This window comes from Bicyclus anynana, chromosome 10 (assembly GCF_947172395.1).
Source record: "Bicyclus anynana chromosome 10, ilBicAnyn1.1, whole genome shotgun sequence".
Lineage (NCBI taxonomy): Eukaryota > Metazoa > Arthropoda > Insecta > Lepidoptera > Nymphalidae > Bicyclus > Bicyclus anynana.
In genome coordinates, this window is record NC_069092.1 from 16,380,095 (window position 1) to 16,394,947 (window position 14,853).

The 14,853-nt window shown below is 36.5% G+C and overlaps 1 protein-coding gene and 1 non-coding gene across 3 annotated transcripts; one reads left to right on the forward strand and one right to left on the reverse strand.

The window, feature by feature from the left end:
* Nucleotides 1-184: 184 nt before the first annotated feature.
* Nucleotides 185-13,958, reverse strand: LOC112046965 (trichohyalin). Of its 2 annotated transcripts, none has more exons than XM_024083838.2 (9): nucleotides 12,496-13,958; nucleotides 11,858-12,091; nucleotides 11,291-11,545; nucleotides 10,824-11,027; nucleotides 7,227-7,453; nucleotides 5,715-5,817; nucleotides 4,680-4,845; nucleotides 4,021-4,142; nucleotides 185-1,836 (listed from the first exon to the last, which is right to left on the reverse strand). In XM_024083838.2, exons 1-9 carry the CDS (start codon nucleotides 13,771-13,773, stop codon nucleotides 1,675-1,677), a joined length of 2,751 nt encoding a protein of 916 aa, XP_023939606.2. In that variant the 5' UTR covers nucleotides 13,774-13,958; the 3' UTR covers nucleotides 185-1,674. The 2 variants fall into 2 exon arrangements, with proteins under 2 accessions (XP_023939606.2, XP_023939607.2); XM_024083839.2 differs by having other exon boundaries at nucleotides 4,021-4,139; nucleotides 12,496-13,956.
* On the forward strand, nucleotides 10,069-10,152 carry Trnal-cag (transfer RNA leucine (anticodon CAG)). Its single transcript has one exon. It is a non-coding gene; the product is annotated as a tRNA-Leu (tRNA).
* Nucleotides 13,959-14,853: the final 895 nt, after the last annotated feature.

The window sequence follows — 14,853 nt, forward strand, 5'->3', positions numbered from 1 at the left end:
GATTCTAGATCTATGGGCCACACAAAATCATTTAGATTCTTATATGATAAAATGTAATTTTTAACTTCATAAAATTATCAAATATAAAAGAAGAAAGTATTGTTTTGTCTTTGTTAACTCAATATCTTGAATTCCAAATTAAAATTAGCACAATATTATCAACAATAGGGTACATTAAATACTATTATTCTTAAGAAAATAAAATTTTATTATAATAAACATTTTATTAACACATTTATAATGGAATGCTTTACAAAAACGTATCTCACTAACTTTACAAAAATAAATATAAAATTAGAAAACTTCTTACATCTAAAGTGGCGGGATACTCCGTTACATATTCATTATTATTTTACTAAGAGTTTTTGAACATTTATATGGAAAATGAAAGTTTGACGTAACAAAATAAAGACACTGTCAATAACAAGTAAAATGAGAGCTTGCGATAACCAGACACCTGGAGGCTTATTCTGTAACAATGTATTGTATAACTCGCAAGCGCGAGTTTCGAATTAATCTCTATCTCTCTCTGTTTAACATGATACTATAGACGGAGAGCGATAGATGCGAGTTCGAAGTGATAAAAATATTGTCACAGAATAGCCTCCCAGATGGTTGATCAGCTCCTGTTCCTATTATAGGTATATTATAGGTAAGTCATACAATATTTATGTACTTTGTAGCATGACTTTGGGAGGTAGCAGGTTCCAAGGGTCTCCGACCCTTCACCATCCAAATATTAAATGCAATTTTTTAAATATTCTATGACACATTATGAGAAATCATGTCTCTAGTCACCAGTTTGATCGCAACCCTTTGAAAAACAAGTAAAGATCAAAGTAACACCCCCAATACACTACTCGCGAAGCTGATGATAGTGTAGACACTTTTTTATACAGTCTTAAATTGTTCATTATCTTTATATTAAGTCGTAAAACAAATTTATTTTTTTCGAAACTTAAATACTTTCAAAATTAAATTTATACCTTTGATGAAACGTCTGAAAACGCTATCTGCCATGATGATGAAATCGAACATCCTTTAGTTTGACGTGTTCATGTTTACTAAGACTATGACGTCATGAATAGGCCAAGCGTTTTTGGCGTTTGGAAACCTAAAATACGCAATTTTTAAACTTAAGCTTCTAAAGTGATCTTTAATTGGTTTTCATTAAAATTGGTATTTTTATTAGAAGATCCCTATATGAATAAGTACTATACGAAATTAATATTTTTTATATTAAATTTAAGTCATAGTACCCAATCGATTTCTGCGCAAGTCAAAGAACTCGAAGACGACACTTCGAACACAACTAACTACTTTTTACTACACTACTAACTTCGCGACTTCGTCGAACCGTCCAAGTGAGTAGTGTATTTAAGGCATCAGTTTAGTAGCGATTTAGCGTTCCGGTACGATGCCGTGTGGAAACCGAAAGGGGTGTGGATTTCCATCCTCCTCCTAACAAGTTAACCCACTTGCATCTAAGACTACATCATCACTTACCATCAGGTGAGATTGTATTGTGGTCAAGGGTTAAATTGTAAAGAATAAATGAATAAAAAAAATCAGTCTCTAGCGAAAGGAATTATGAAAAAACATAGATTTCTCATGATATAAATTAAAAATATGCATTGGTCCACTTATGTTCAAAAGTATTGATTCTCTTATGTACTACGATTTCCAGGGTGGTTTCCCCGGGTGGAGACTCCTCTTCACTTTGTCCCGTCGGTCCAGGCGGTCGGGCCGGTCGCTGGTCGGCTCCTCGCTGTAGTTCTTGTGCTCGCGGGGGTCGGGGGGAGAGTCCGCCTCGAAGTTGGGTGGCTTTGTGAGGAGCTGGAAATTAACATTGTTTGGTTAGAGCTTCTGTACAATGTACATCCGGCATTAACGTTATAATGTTCTTGAATTTTTATTTTAACTAGCAGACGCTCGCGAATTCGTCTGCGTGAAATTCACTGTTTCATTATTTTTCTGACATAAAGTAGCCTATATGTTGCTCAACAACTTCCCCTATTTTCCAGTGATAGACCTATTCAAATCAATTGAACCGTTCGAAAGATTAACCCAGAAAGATAGATGGAAATTATAAAAAATACTTGTTTGTGTTTCGTTGTTCGGTATCGAGTAAATAACTAGAAACATTTGAAAAAAATATAGTTATTTTGAAATCACAGACAGACATTTCAATTATAGTTGTTGAAATGATAATTAGACTTGAAAGCGCCATCTATGAGTCTAAGGCGTAACTTCATCGCAACAGGTTCTTGAAGTTTCCAGAGAGGGATTGTTTCTAAGTTCTCTAAAAACGCCATCTACCGGTAGTTTAAAATAACAAACACAGTTTCACTGTGACTGTAGATGGCAGCACGCTCCACAAGACAAGCGTGCATGAAGAAGTTTGACTTCAAATCGACTTATTCTTCATCAATAACGGTCGGTCGAAATTCTTTTTTTTTATTCTTTACAAGTTAGCCCTTGACTACAATCTCCTGATGGTGATGGTAAGTGATAATGCAATCTAAGATGGAAGCTGCCAACTTGTTAAGAGGAGGATGAAAATCGGTTTCTACACGACATAGTACCGGAACGCTAAATCGCTTGGCGGTACGTCTTTGACGGTAGCCTCCCACCAGCCAGACTTGGGCCAATGGGGATGATGACTAGGTTTGAATATATTGATTTTTATGATATATTCGGGTATATAAGGTCAATGTTAACTAATTTATACATAAAAAGCAAAGATTGTCTGGATATTTGCAAAATAAATGAGATTATAAAATTTCAAAATCTATTAAAAATCTTTTATCGTAATTAGATGAAAATTCATACAGTTTTAGCTTCCTTACATTAAATGTGACAATTTTTAATACATGAACTATAAATATAAACGCACAAATAACAAAGATATTAGTAATTTTGTTGAACGGCCATACAAATCTAACGATCATTGCATTGTCTACGACGTCATTAGGTTGTGCCATTTTGTATGGGGCGTTTTTCAGGGATCCGCGGCAGCGCCGCAAATCTGACCCTTTAAATCCCTGTAGCTCCGAAAGTAATGATCGCAGATACCCTGTTCCTTTTACAAAATTGCTTTACTATTAGCATACTCTTAATTTATATACAATTTAAAAAACTGTCATCATCCCTATGCATCGGCGGTGCTTTGTGTGAAGGCCTCACTATAGTGTGTTTTTTCTCTACAGAGACAAAAATGACGTTTCATGTATTGCCTGATTTTTTTAGGCAGTAAATAGAGACGTCACAAAATCGATATTCAGGAATTAAATGATTGCTTAGTACCGATTTGTCAGTTAAGGACCAAAAAAAATATTATTATTGATGAAAATATTTAACTAATTCACGATGTTATCAATGTATTTAAAATTCGATTACGATGAAAAGTATTTCTTGCAAACTATTAATTATTGGATAGTATAAAGTAATTTATAAGCTGTAAAAAACGTACAAGAAATTATTATAGGTATGTTCAATATCATCGTCATATCAGCCGATGGACGTCCACTGCAGGACATAGGCCTTTTGTAGGGACTTCCAAACATCACGATCCTGAGCCGCCTGCATATAATAGCTAATACCTGCGACTCGCTTGATATCGTCAGTCCACCTAGTGGGGGGTCGGCCAACACTGCATTTTCTAGAGCAGGGTCGCCTATCCTGCACCTTGGGACCAGAACAACCATCGGCTCTTCGAACTATGTGCCCCGCCCTTTGCCACTTCAGCTTTGCGACACGTTGAGCTATGTCGGTGACTTTGGTTATTGATATCATAATAAAACATTTTGTACATTTATTTTATTTCTCATGTATCATCCTATTATTTTTATCGATTTTAATCGAATCAGAATCGTTAGGACAACCTTATTCTTTATATGCTGGTCACATTATTTTTATGTTTGACGTTTCTAATTGTCATTTCAGTCTCTGCTTTAAAAAAATAGACTATAAGTAGCTGACAGTGCCAGTGCTGCCAGTGCGGCCGGTGACGTCACTCACCAGTTGGACGTACTGCTGCAGCTCGTGGTCGCTCAGCGCGTCGTGCGGCAGCTCGCGGCGCGGCGCGTCGTGCGGCAGCGACACTGCGCCCTTGTGCGGCGCCGGGGGCAGCGGGGTCACTACTGGAAATTAGTATGTTTTAAACCTCTGTAGATCAGAAGTGGAGCCTTTGTTGCATTAAACCACTGAACAAATTGCAAAATAAGTAAAAATATTTTATCAGCTAGTAAGTAAGCCTCCTCAGTGCTAAAGGGGCCGGGGTGGACCAAAAGGTTTCAGTTAAAAATTAAATATTTTTAATTTTTTAGCAATTTAACTAGGAAACTTATATGCAAAGAGTCGAGTTGAATAGTATCTATCATTTATTTCCACTCACTATCAAATAACTGTAAAATAATAATCAAATAATGAGGGTATATATTTCTAAATATCGATCTCGTACCATCGATAGTGTTTGACATTCTCCTAGGGAACTTTGAAAGTTTGTGGGATGTATTCACAATGCCCTGCCAAACGGGCAAAAACTTCTTGTTTAGTAGAAGATATATACCAAATCTAAGCTCGTTTTCTTCAGTAAATGACAGACAATTTTGTTCGTGACTATGAGTGCGATACAGGTCCTTCTATAATTGGTCTGAGGTAGACGATAGTCCGCTCACCGGAGTCGGGCGCGGTGCTGTCGAGCGCGGGCGGCGCGGCGCGGGGCGGCAGGCCGGCGTGCCCGGTGGTGAGGATGAGCAGCGCCTGGCGCCACTGCGCCTCCATCACCGAGTGCAGCTGGGACGCGATCTGACCGCGCCGGCGACGGTACGTCTCCAATTTGTTCTGAATATAATAATAGGGTAGTTCAATCATCATCATCATCATTATTATCAGCCGATAAACGTCCACTGCCAGACTTCCAAACGCAACGGTCTCGAGGCGCCAGTATCCAGCGGCTCCCTACAACCTAGACTGCGCTAACCGGTACGGGGTCGCCATTCCAACACCTGGGACCCTAACATCTATCGGCTCTTCAAACTATGTGGCCTGCCCATTGCCACTTAAGCTTCGTCACTCACTGAGCTATGCGAGTGACTTTGGTTCGTCTGCGGATCTCCTCATATCTGAGATTAATTCGATCACACAGAAATTCAAAGCATAACTCGCCCCATCGCCCGCTAAATGACTTTGAGCTTCTTCATGAGGGCCACAGTTAGCGATCAGACCTCGGATCAATAAGTCATCACTGGCAACACGCACAGTTCACTTACCTATATAAAAATTAATATTAAAAATATTAATTTCGTGTAGTACTTGAAAATGGTTTGAAATACGCAAATATTATAAAATATAACAGTAAAATATTACTTTAGAAACTCAAGTTAAAAATTGCGTATTTATGTATTTTTTTCAAACGCCAAAAGCACTATCTTCCATTTCGTAACGCCTATAGTATTAGTAAACATACACGCGAAGAATTAAGGGATTTAAAAAAATTACAACTAGCCTATTGTCTCTTAAGCTTTCAAATGCATGTTTTGTAGCTCAAAAATCTGCGCACAAAATCCTGTTTTAGCCATGAGAAATTGAAAACATGTTATGAATTTAGAACATTTTTATAAATCATCTAACTATACTAAAGTCACTCACCACAAAAAATAGAAAACAGTTTGACGTACAAAAAATTAGTAGTCTATAATATAAAGCTTTACCTCAAGCAAACTGATTTTCTCATTAGCCTGCGCAAGCTGCAACCTGTACAACTTGATTTCTTCCTTCTGCTTCTCTTCTAGAACTTGCACCTCAAGTTTGTGCCTGAAAATAAAACAAACGAAATTCAAAGTCCACGTGTCACACATTAAGGGAAGGGTGACATCGTCATAATTTTATCAAGAAAGTGTTTTACTCAAACATGGATAAAACAACAGATACAACAAAATACTCAATCTCGTGCAATAGACGTATGAGTCTGAGTAAGCACCGTGTCTATCTCTCACACCTTGCACGCTTTAAAGGCGTCGTCAGTCAGTCAAGTTTAATATTGACATGAAAAATTTTAGTGTCTCAGTAAAAGTAATTTGGTTAATTGTAATTTTTGGCCTTTTCTTTTTTCTTCTAACACAAAAGTTACTCGATTTGGCCTAGGGCAGAGGCTAGGCCAATTCTAGTAACTGTTAAAATTTCTATAGTTTAGACACAGAGTGACCAGAGTGAGTATTTACAAGTAACGTGTGAAGCCGGTGCAACCCATAAAAAAAACGTCACGCGTCTCCTTGACAACCTTTTTTCATAACTTGTATTTTAAAATTTACGTAAATTAATATAGTAATCAATAATTACCAATAAAAATATACTCCATCTTATTTCTTCAGTTTTTGTAAACAGTTTTTAAAGTATTTAAAAACATATGACGCCATTTTTCTTGAATAATATTAAAAAATACTGATGCGACGCTTCGTGTCGTACTGACTCGAGAATGTATTACTTTTTAAATTTTGTATTTGGAGCGGCTACGACACCGTCGTGTTTTATTTGTCTATTATTCTTAATCTGTGTGACATATTGTGTTACATATTATAATGAAATATAACTGAAATTAATTAATGAAATTTTGTATTTTCTGTCAAGTTGTAAAAATTTTAAATTAATTTATTTCAAACTAATTAGTTAACTTAGTTTACAAGCATTTTTGAAACGTCGGGTCTGTACATTTGTACTGGCTTTACCACCGGTTCGGAAGGCAAGATTTTATGTAGAAACTAGCTGACGCTGCGCGGTTTCACTCGCGTGGTTCCCGTTCCTGTAAGTATCCAAAATGTGGAATGCCCTTCCGGCGTCTGTGTTTCCTGACACGTATAATTTGTGCACCTTCAAGGCAAGAGTGAATAGGCATCTTCTAGGCAAGCGCGCTTCATCTTAGACCTCATCATTGCTTTCCATCAGGCTTGATTGTGGTCAAGCGTAAGCCTATACTACATAAAAAAAAATACGGGGATAATATATAGCCTATAGCCTTCCTCAATAAATGGTCTATCTAACACTGAAAGAATTTTTCAAACCAGACATTAGTATGTTCAGTCAAACAAACAAACTCTTCAGCTTTATAATATTAGTATAGATGTACCAGGGGGTCCATCAGCACCTGCTAAATTTTGAAAGTGGTCTATGAGGAAAAAAAGTTTGGGAACCACTGGTGTAGAATATTATTAATACAGATAACTCACTGGTCCTCAATCCTAGTAATCTGCTTATTGTAGGTCTCGATGACTGCAATCTCCTTGTTCCTCGCAGCCATCTCCATGTCCCTCTCGGCCAGGTCCAGTTGTCGCTGGAACTCCTGCAGCTTGCCCAGCACTGCGTCCTCCAGCTGCTGCTGGTAGTGGCTCTTCAGTTCCGCCTTCTGCAGCTCCAGGTGCTTCCTGAGGGACTTCGCTTCGTCGTCTAACGCGTCCTTGAAATATAAAGAATTATGTAGGTAGGGTTTGTATAGATCGCGCCAAACTTCGAGTCGTGTGATTGAGTATCTTAACGTAAACAAACAGTTCGAAGACTAATATCAGAGCGGACTCGAAGTTTGACGCGTACTATAGTAGCAGAGTTCTTAGTAATAGATCTCGTAATGATAGAACGTGTAGTCAGTTTAATATAGTGTTTAATTACCCGACCCTACCCAAGCTACCCCTACCCTACCCTACCCTTATCCTAGCCTTACATTACCTTTTTAACGGCCTCCGTGGCGCAGTGGTATGCGCGGTGGATTTACAAGACGGAGGTCCTGGGTTCGATCCCCGGCTGGGTAGATTAAGATTTTCTTAATTTGTCCAGGTCTGGCTGGTGGGAGGCTTCGGCCGTGGCTAGTTACCACCCTATCGGCAAAGACGTACCGCCAAGCGATTTAGCGTTTCGGAACGATGCCGCGTAGAAACCAAAAGGGGTGTGGATTTTCATTCTCCTCCTAACAAGTTAGCCCGCTTCCATCTTAGACTGCATCATCACTTACCGTCAAATGAGATTGTAGTCAAGGGTTAACTTGTAAAGAGTAATGAAAAATAAAAAAAAGCCTAAGTATCCTATTGTCCGTCTCCTGGTTCTAAGCTACCCCGAACAATTGTAGGATGCATTTATTGGGTGCCGTGTGAAGCGATGCGTTGTAAGGTAATGGTTTTCATTAGCATGATTTTTTTTAACATCAGCCTAAGAGCGCCAAGAGATAACAATACAACTTTGTGTAGAACTTTGTTTAGTGAGAAACAAAGTTATATTCCCTATAAAAATTCTCAAGAAAACCTTGACTACAAAAAGAAAACAAACACCATTTATATTTTAGGAGATCAACAATTATCAGGACTATCAATTAAATTAATAAAAGACCGGATGGAATGCGCTTGGAACGATGTATACTCCTGTATACTGTAATAATAGTTCCACTACTGAGGCTTGTTTTTATCTAAATAAAATTATTAATGATAGCCTCAATGACAAAGTACCTATTACTGCTATTTTTCTAGACATGACCAAGGCGTTTGACTTCGTTAATCACAATATCTTATTAAATAAATTAGAAAGATATGGTATAAGGGGAACAGCTCATCAATGGGTAAAATCATATCTAAATGGTAGGACTGTATGTACACAAATTAGCAAACTAGAAAATAATATTAAGATGATTTATAATTCAACATACAAATATAATAAAAAGGGAGTACCGCAGGGCAGCATTCTAGGACCATTTCTTTTCTTGGCCTACATAAACGATATCACGGCGGCAACAAGTCACCCGTGCGTATTGTTTGCAGATGATACAACCATATTAGTGAGATGTCATAATGTTTATAGGTATGAACAAGAAATAAACGACGTATTACAAAATATAATAACTTGGCTAAATGAAAATAACTTGCAGGTTAATATAAATAAAACGAAAATTATGCAATTTAATTATTATAATTCAAAAACAGTGCCAGTTGATGTTAAATATAATGATATTAAAATAGGAGAAGATGACACAATGAAATTTTTAGGATTAGTTTATGACAAAACAATGAATTGGAAATCTCATATTGACTACATTTGCACAAAATTGGCCAAATTTGTTTATGCGCTCAGACGTCTTACGCAGACTATTTCCATCGATGTAGCTTTAAGTGCATATCACGGACATGTATCGTCTGTGCTGTCATACGGTTTAATACTCTGGGGTAACTCTGTAGACTTTATTAGAGCATTCCGACTTCAAAAAAAATGCATTCGTGCTATGTGTAAAGCAGGGCCATTAGATAGCTGTAAACCTCTTTTTAAGCAATTGAACATTCTTCCACTGCCTTGTATGTACATACGAGATGTTTGTATTTTTGTTAAGCGCCATCCAAAATATTTTCAGCGAAGAGGTGAAGGCACGGTCAATAAGTCGGTCAGACACGGTAACAAGTTGGTGCTATCAAAAGTATGTACTGGTAGTTATATGAAAAGTGCATACTGTATGTCTGTAAAAATATTTAATAAATTACCAGATGACATTCAAAAATTAAGCTTGCCCCATTTTAAAATAAAATTAAATAAATGGCTTATTGATAAGGGCTACTACGACATTAAGGAATATTTGACTTAATTTTTAATGACATACTCGTACTTACTTTTAATTCCAATTATTTTATTATATTGTAATTGTAACTTTTTCTTTTTTTTTTTTTTTCATTTAATTTGGGGACTATTTGTGTTATTTTTATTTTATAATTTTATTTAATTTAATTTAGTTATTGTGACTGATTGTATTTATATTTTTCTTAATTTTATTTCACTGTTTGTATTTCACCATGTATTTGCACACTATTAATTTGGTTGAATGCTGTAAGGAACGGTAATTCTTGCAAATAAACGATATTATTATTATTATTATTATTATTAGAAATCGCTCTTTTTCGTTCCATCGCAACATAAATATTGCTGTCTTTATAGATCATCCGATAAAATACCAAGAGAGTTTTTATTTTGATGTGTTTAGACGTGGAAATCACGGTTATCCACTAGTCATTAGAGTATAGCTAATATTCGTCACTCCATCCACACGTCAGGATGGCCGAGCGGTCTAAGGCGCTGCGTTCAGGTCGCAGTCCACTTCTGTGGGCGTGGGTTCGAATCCCACTTCTGACAAACTATTTTTTTTATTATTATATTAAAAACAATAAAATGTATCAAATATAAAAATAATAAAGTGTAATAAGTATAAAAAAATAAAATGTTTTAAATATTCAACAATATTATTTGTATGTATGTGTAATACTATGGTTATTTTTGTTTTACGCCACCTGCTGATGTCCTTAAGTTTTCCTAAACCGAAGGTTGCCTGGAAGAAATCGCTACTTAGCGATAAGGCCGCCTTTTGTATGCTGATCTCTTCCTAATTTGTTTTTGTATTTCACTTGTTTTTGTCTTTGTGGTGTGCAAATAAAGTATATTTATCTTATCTTAACAATAAATACAGTCATTAAAAAGAAGAAAGATATGAGATGAATGTTTTTAAATTCTGTAAAAAATTGGATGATGGGGTGCCAAGGTGCTGGAATGGCTGGAATGCGAAAGCGCAGTGTTGATCGACCCCCCACTAGATGAACCAAAGACAACAAGTGATTTGGAGGGTAGGGTAGGTACTGGATGCTGTCGACGGAGACAGTTGTGTTTGGAAGTCCATACAAGAGGCCTATGTCTATCAGTGGTAATCAATCGGCAGTTAATGATGATGATGAAAACAACCCCTTTACAAACAACAACAAACCCTTACACTTTACAGCTTTATAATATTAGGATTGATAATGTTAACTTACACATTTCTTCACAAGCTCGGCAACTTGATTCTGCGCCTCACACAACTGTTTCTCCAACAAGTTGCAGCGAGACCTCTCCTCATTCAGCTTGACCTTCAGAACATCTTTCTCTTGTTGTTCCGTACACCTCTCGTCACTCATAGATTCCATTTTGCGGATCAGTTCAATGTTCTTGCTTTTTGTCATTTCATGGTCTGTTTTTTCCTGAAAGTAAATTTTTATGGAATCAAAAACAACAGTGGCTACTGCCGTAATCAACAGGCAGGTAACAGAGGTTAACGGGTACCAAGTTTGAAACCCAGACCCCATAGTATATAGATATAAATTGTAGTGAATAGAATTAGGATTCCAGTTTCTGATAATAAGGGTTGCAATTATTGTGGCTATTGTCGTATTTTCCAGTTGTGGGAATCAATCCCTAATATTCAAACAAGTAGTACCTATACAATTTAGAACTGTGAACTAACCTTTTCCAAAGCATCTTCTAAGTTCTTAACACAATCGGTGGACTGTTTATTCAGTCTCATGACAGTTTCACAGTTTTCTCTTAAAGTTTCAATCTCTTTCTCCTTCAGTCTGAGTGCTTCTTCTTTGCTTTCCACAGCACTCTCCATGTTCTCCTGTAACTCTTTTTTCTCTGATGTTAATTTTTTGCATTTATCTTGATAGTCGTGAGCTAAGTCCAAAGCTTTATAAAGTTCTGTTTCAAAATGGGTTGTTTTCTGGAACAATAAATTAACTACTTTTTAAATTTTCCTCAGTCTCTTAACTCAACTGAATCATTTATTTCAGTTGAGAGTATGAAAACACGACACTTTTCAAATAAATACTAGAGGACTGCCTGTAAGTCTGTTCTGTTTAAAATTCTGCTTTTAAAAATCCTGCAGGAATTATGGAATGTATTGCTTCAAGGTCCTATTTATCACTATACCAAATTGGTGCAGAAACGGTACCAGACAGACATATAGACAATACTTTCACATTTGTTACTTTTTAAAATGTTGAAGAGACTTATAATGTTTACTCTATAATACCTTTTGTGCTTCACCCGCAACCATCTTAAAGTTATCAACTTCTCTCAACATTTTGTCCAAAGCAGTCCTGTGTCGTTCCTCTGCCCTGTCCAAGCTGCCAGTGAGGCGCAGCCAAGCCTCACGTAACTTGTGGATAGCTGCATCCTTCGCCTTGTCCACTTTGACAGCAACTGCCAACTTCTCTTGCTGTTCCAAAATCTTCTTCTGTAATTGTTGTATTAGTGCTTCACAATGCTGAGAATAAAGAAATTAAAATGAATTAAAAAAAATACTTTTATTTAAAGAGTCGTACAAGAAGACATAATGACAGTCGCCTGTAAGATGTCCATCATACATATTATACTATTGTGAATTGGCAAACTTTCAAGAGCGAAACAAACAAATGAACTGTCACCTGCACCATCGTGCATGAAATGAACTGTAGGACTAAGTACAGCAATAGTCCAGTAGTTAAGAATCAAACCTGGAACCATTCAAACTCTTTATTGCAATTAATCTGATAATGTTCTGATGATCCCACAGTACTATAATCTTATAAATTTCATTTACTAGTAAGCTTTTTTATTTATTTACTATGTACGGAATAAATAAATAATAAATAATAACAAAACATTGATAAGTGAACATGTACAACTTACTTCTCTTTTCAACCTTTCTTCTTCTAACTTTATACTATCTATCTTCTCTGCCCTGTCCCCTCTCTCTCCCCACAACTCACTCAAACTCAACAAATCTGTGTCTATTGAGTCTAACTTGTAACCCTCTCTGTCCAAGCCAAATGGTCTCATTTGAGGCATTTTAAATTCATCCCTTTTCATATTGTATTCATTTGTCTTCAAATTATACTCATCTTTCTTTTCAAATTCATCCCTCTTCATAGTCAGTTCACTTGCATCTGACATAGAACTTTGTACATTACGACTTTGAGATTTATAATGCTCTAGAACTTTGGATGCTCTGTCTAGAATTTTATTCGCTGAAGGTTTAAATGTATCTGAATATGAAGTTTGTGTATTTTTTTTTGGTGTTGAAGTAGTTTGAACTTCTTTAGTGTCTGAGAAATTAAGTTTTCTGATACTTGGAGATTTTGTTTCCTGTTTTGAACAGTAATTTGGATTGTCCATTCTGCCATGATACCTTTTCGGATGTTCATGTTCATTTCTTGCAGAAGATGTACTCTGTGGTGATTGGTTTGCTGTTTTTACCAAATATATATATTTATCTAAAACACTACTGGAAACGATCCTGCCACTCGGTAACTGTATTTCATCTTGATTCTTGCCTTCTAATTTATTGGAGATATAATCACCTGTTGCTTGCAGAATATTATCTGATGTAATTGGAATTTGTTCCCTATTTTTTGAGTCAGGACTTTCGTATGTTTCCACTTTATTTAAGAACTCATCTATTTCATGTAGAAGGAGTTTGTCATTCTGTTTACTCGGAGTTGATACAATGCTGCTGATGTCTCCGTCCATACTGTGTGAATCATCTAATTTATCGACTTTACAATACTTATAGTCGAATCGTAAATTCTCTGCTTCTCGAGCGGTGTCGAGACTAGTTAAAGACGCATCTTTACTCGTGTCTCTCCGTATTTTACGACGTCGTCTCCGTGGAAAAGTGAAACACTTGCGATCTAAGCTACGACTATCGAAACTATCCGTATCCCAAACTTTGTTACGTGTTCCTACACTTGATATCTCACTGGTGTCGAGTTCTAAAGTTTCTAACCGAGATTCCAAGCAGTGCACTTGGTTAACCAGTTTGCCTAGAACTTGTGCGGTGCACGAAACCGGTTTGTGTACAACAGTTCTTGAGGACTCCAGGAAGGAATCCTCGGAGCCGGAGCTGTTGACGAGGAAGAAGTTCGGCGGTATCAGCAGCAGTACGTCGGTATCGTCGGTGTCACTCATCACAGTAACTGGACTTGTAGCAATCAAACATTAAAGCCATATTCAAGTTATTCAGTGTAGATTTCAGTTGATCTGTTCCTTACTTAAAAAAAACAAGTTGCCACTCGGGTTTTAAAGTGTATGATCAGTCATCAGAAATCAACAAAACAATTAAGTATTAACATGAAGTTAAAGATAAAATAACAAGACAGTAGACACAAGTTACAAATATTTTTCGTGAACATGGCAGTTGGCACAAACGTCAAGTATGAAGTTTCTTGGTTTGTCCACAGATTAATTAAAATTGACAATGGTTTGTCAATTGGGTTGACAGTTAGATAGAGGCAGTTTAAATGCCTAAAAACTCTAATCACATTTTTATTTGTGAAAATAATCTCGTTATTGTAATATTTTTATAAAACAAAATTGTATTTTTCACATCACATTACTGCAAACGCCAATCACGCTGTTATTTCTATGAATGACGTCACTTGCTAATGTGCTGTGTTTCGGCGGCAAAAATTCTACGTAGATATTTTTTCATTTATATTAAATTTTTTACTGGTTATTATTGACGGGACAAAATAAAATATAGCTTTTATTACTTCCATAATTCAGTTTAAACACTGTTTACAAAAGTGGCAAGTAACTATTCTGCGTAAGTATTCTGCGATCCGCAGTGAAGTTTCCTGTGATGCCATTTTTTATTGAAACAAAAATTGTGATGTGACAAAGTGAACGAACATGACTCAATCAATAGGTTGCGAACCAAAAGTTAAAAATTTTTAAATGTCACCTTTCTGTATTCTCCGTTGAAAAAGAAAATTATTCGTGAAAGAATAATTTCGATACGTTAGTTAATTCCCGAAATATAGAATTTTAAAGTGAGCGCGCGGTGATCAGCTCGCGTTTAACGCCGTGACGTCATCAAACAACATTTGCTCACTCGGTATAGGCTCTCACAAGTTTGTATGAAAGTCTTTCATTTATTATGCTACAAACTTGAAGCAGGGAGGCGGTTTAAAGTTGGTAGACGATTGTTACAAACCCATTTTACGACACGGCCGGATTAAAGAGGTCTAAAGGTTCTTACTTTTTAGG

What these genes read in the sequence shown, in the direction of transcription:
- LOC112046965 (XM_024083838.2), bottom strand. Translation starts at nt 13,773, where the DNA reads ATGAGTGACACCGACGATACCGACGTACTGCTGCTGATACCGCCGAAC. An exon ending in TTGCGGGTGAAGCACAAAAG is followed by an intron (nt 11,546 to 11,857) that starts GTATTATAGAGT and finishes TTATTGTTCCAG; the next exon opens with AAAACAACCCATTTTGAAAC. An exon ending in CCGAGCTTGTGAAGAAATGT is followed by an intron (nt 7,454 to 10,823) that starts GTAAGTTAACAT and finishes TTATATTTCAAG; the next exon opens with GACGCGTTAGACGACGAAGC.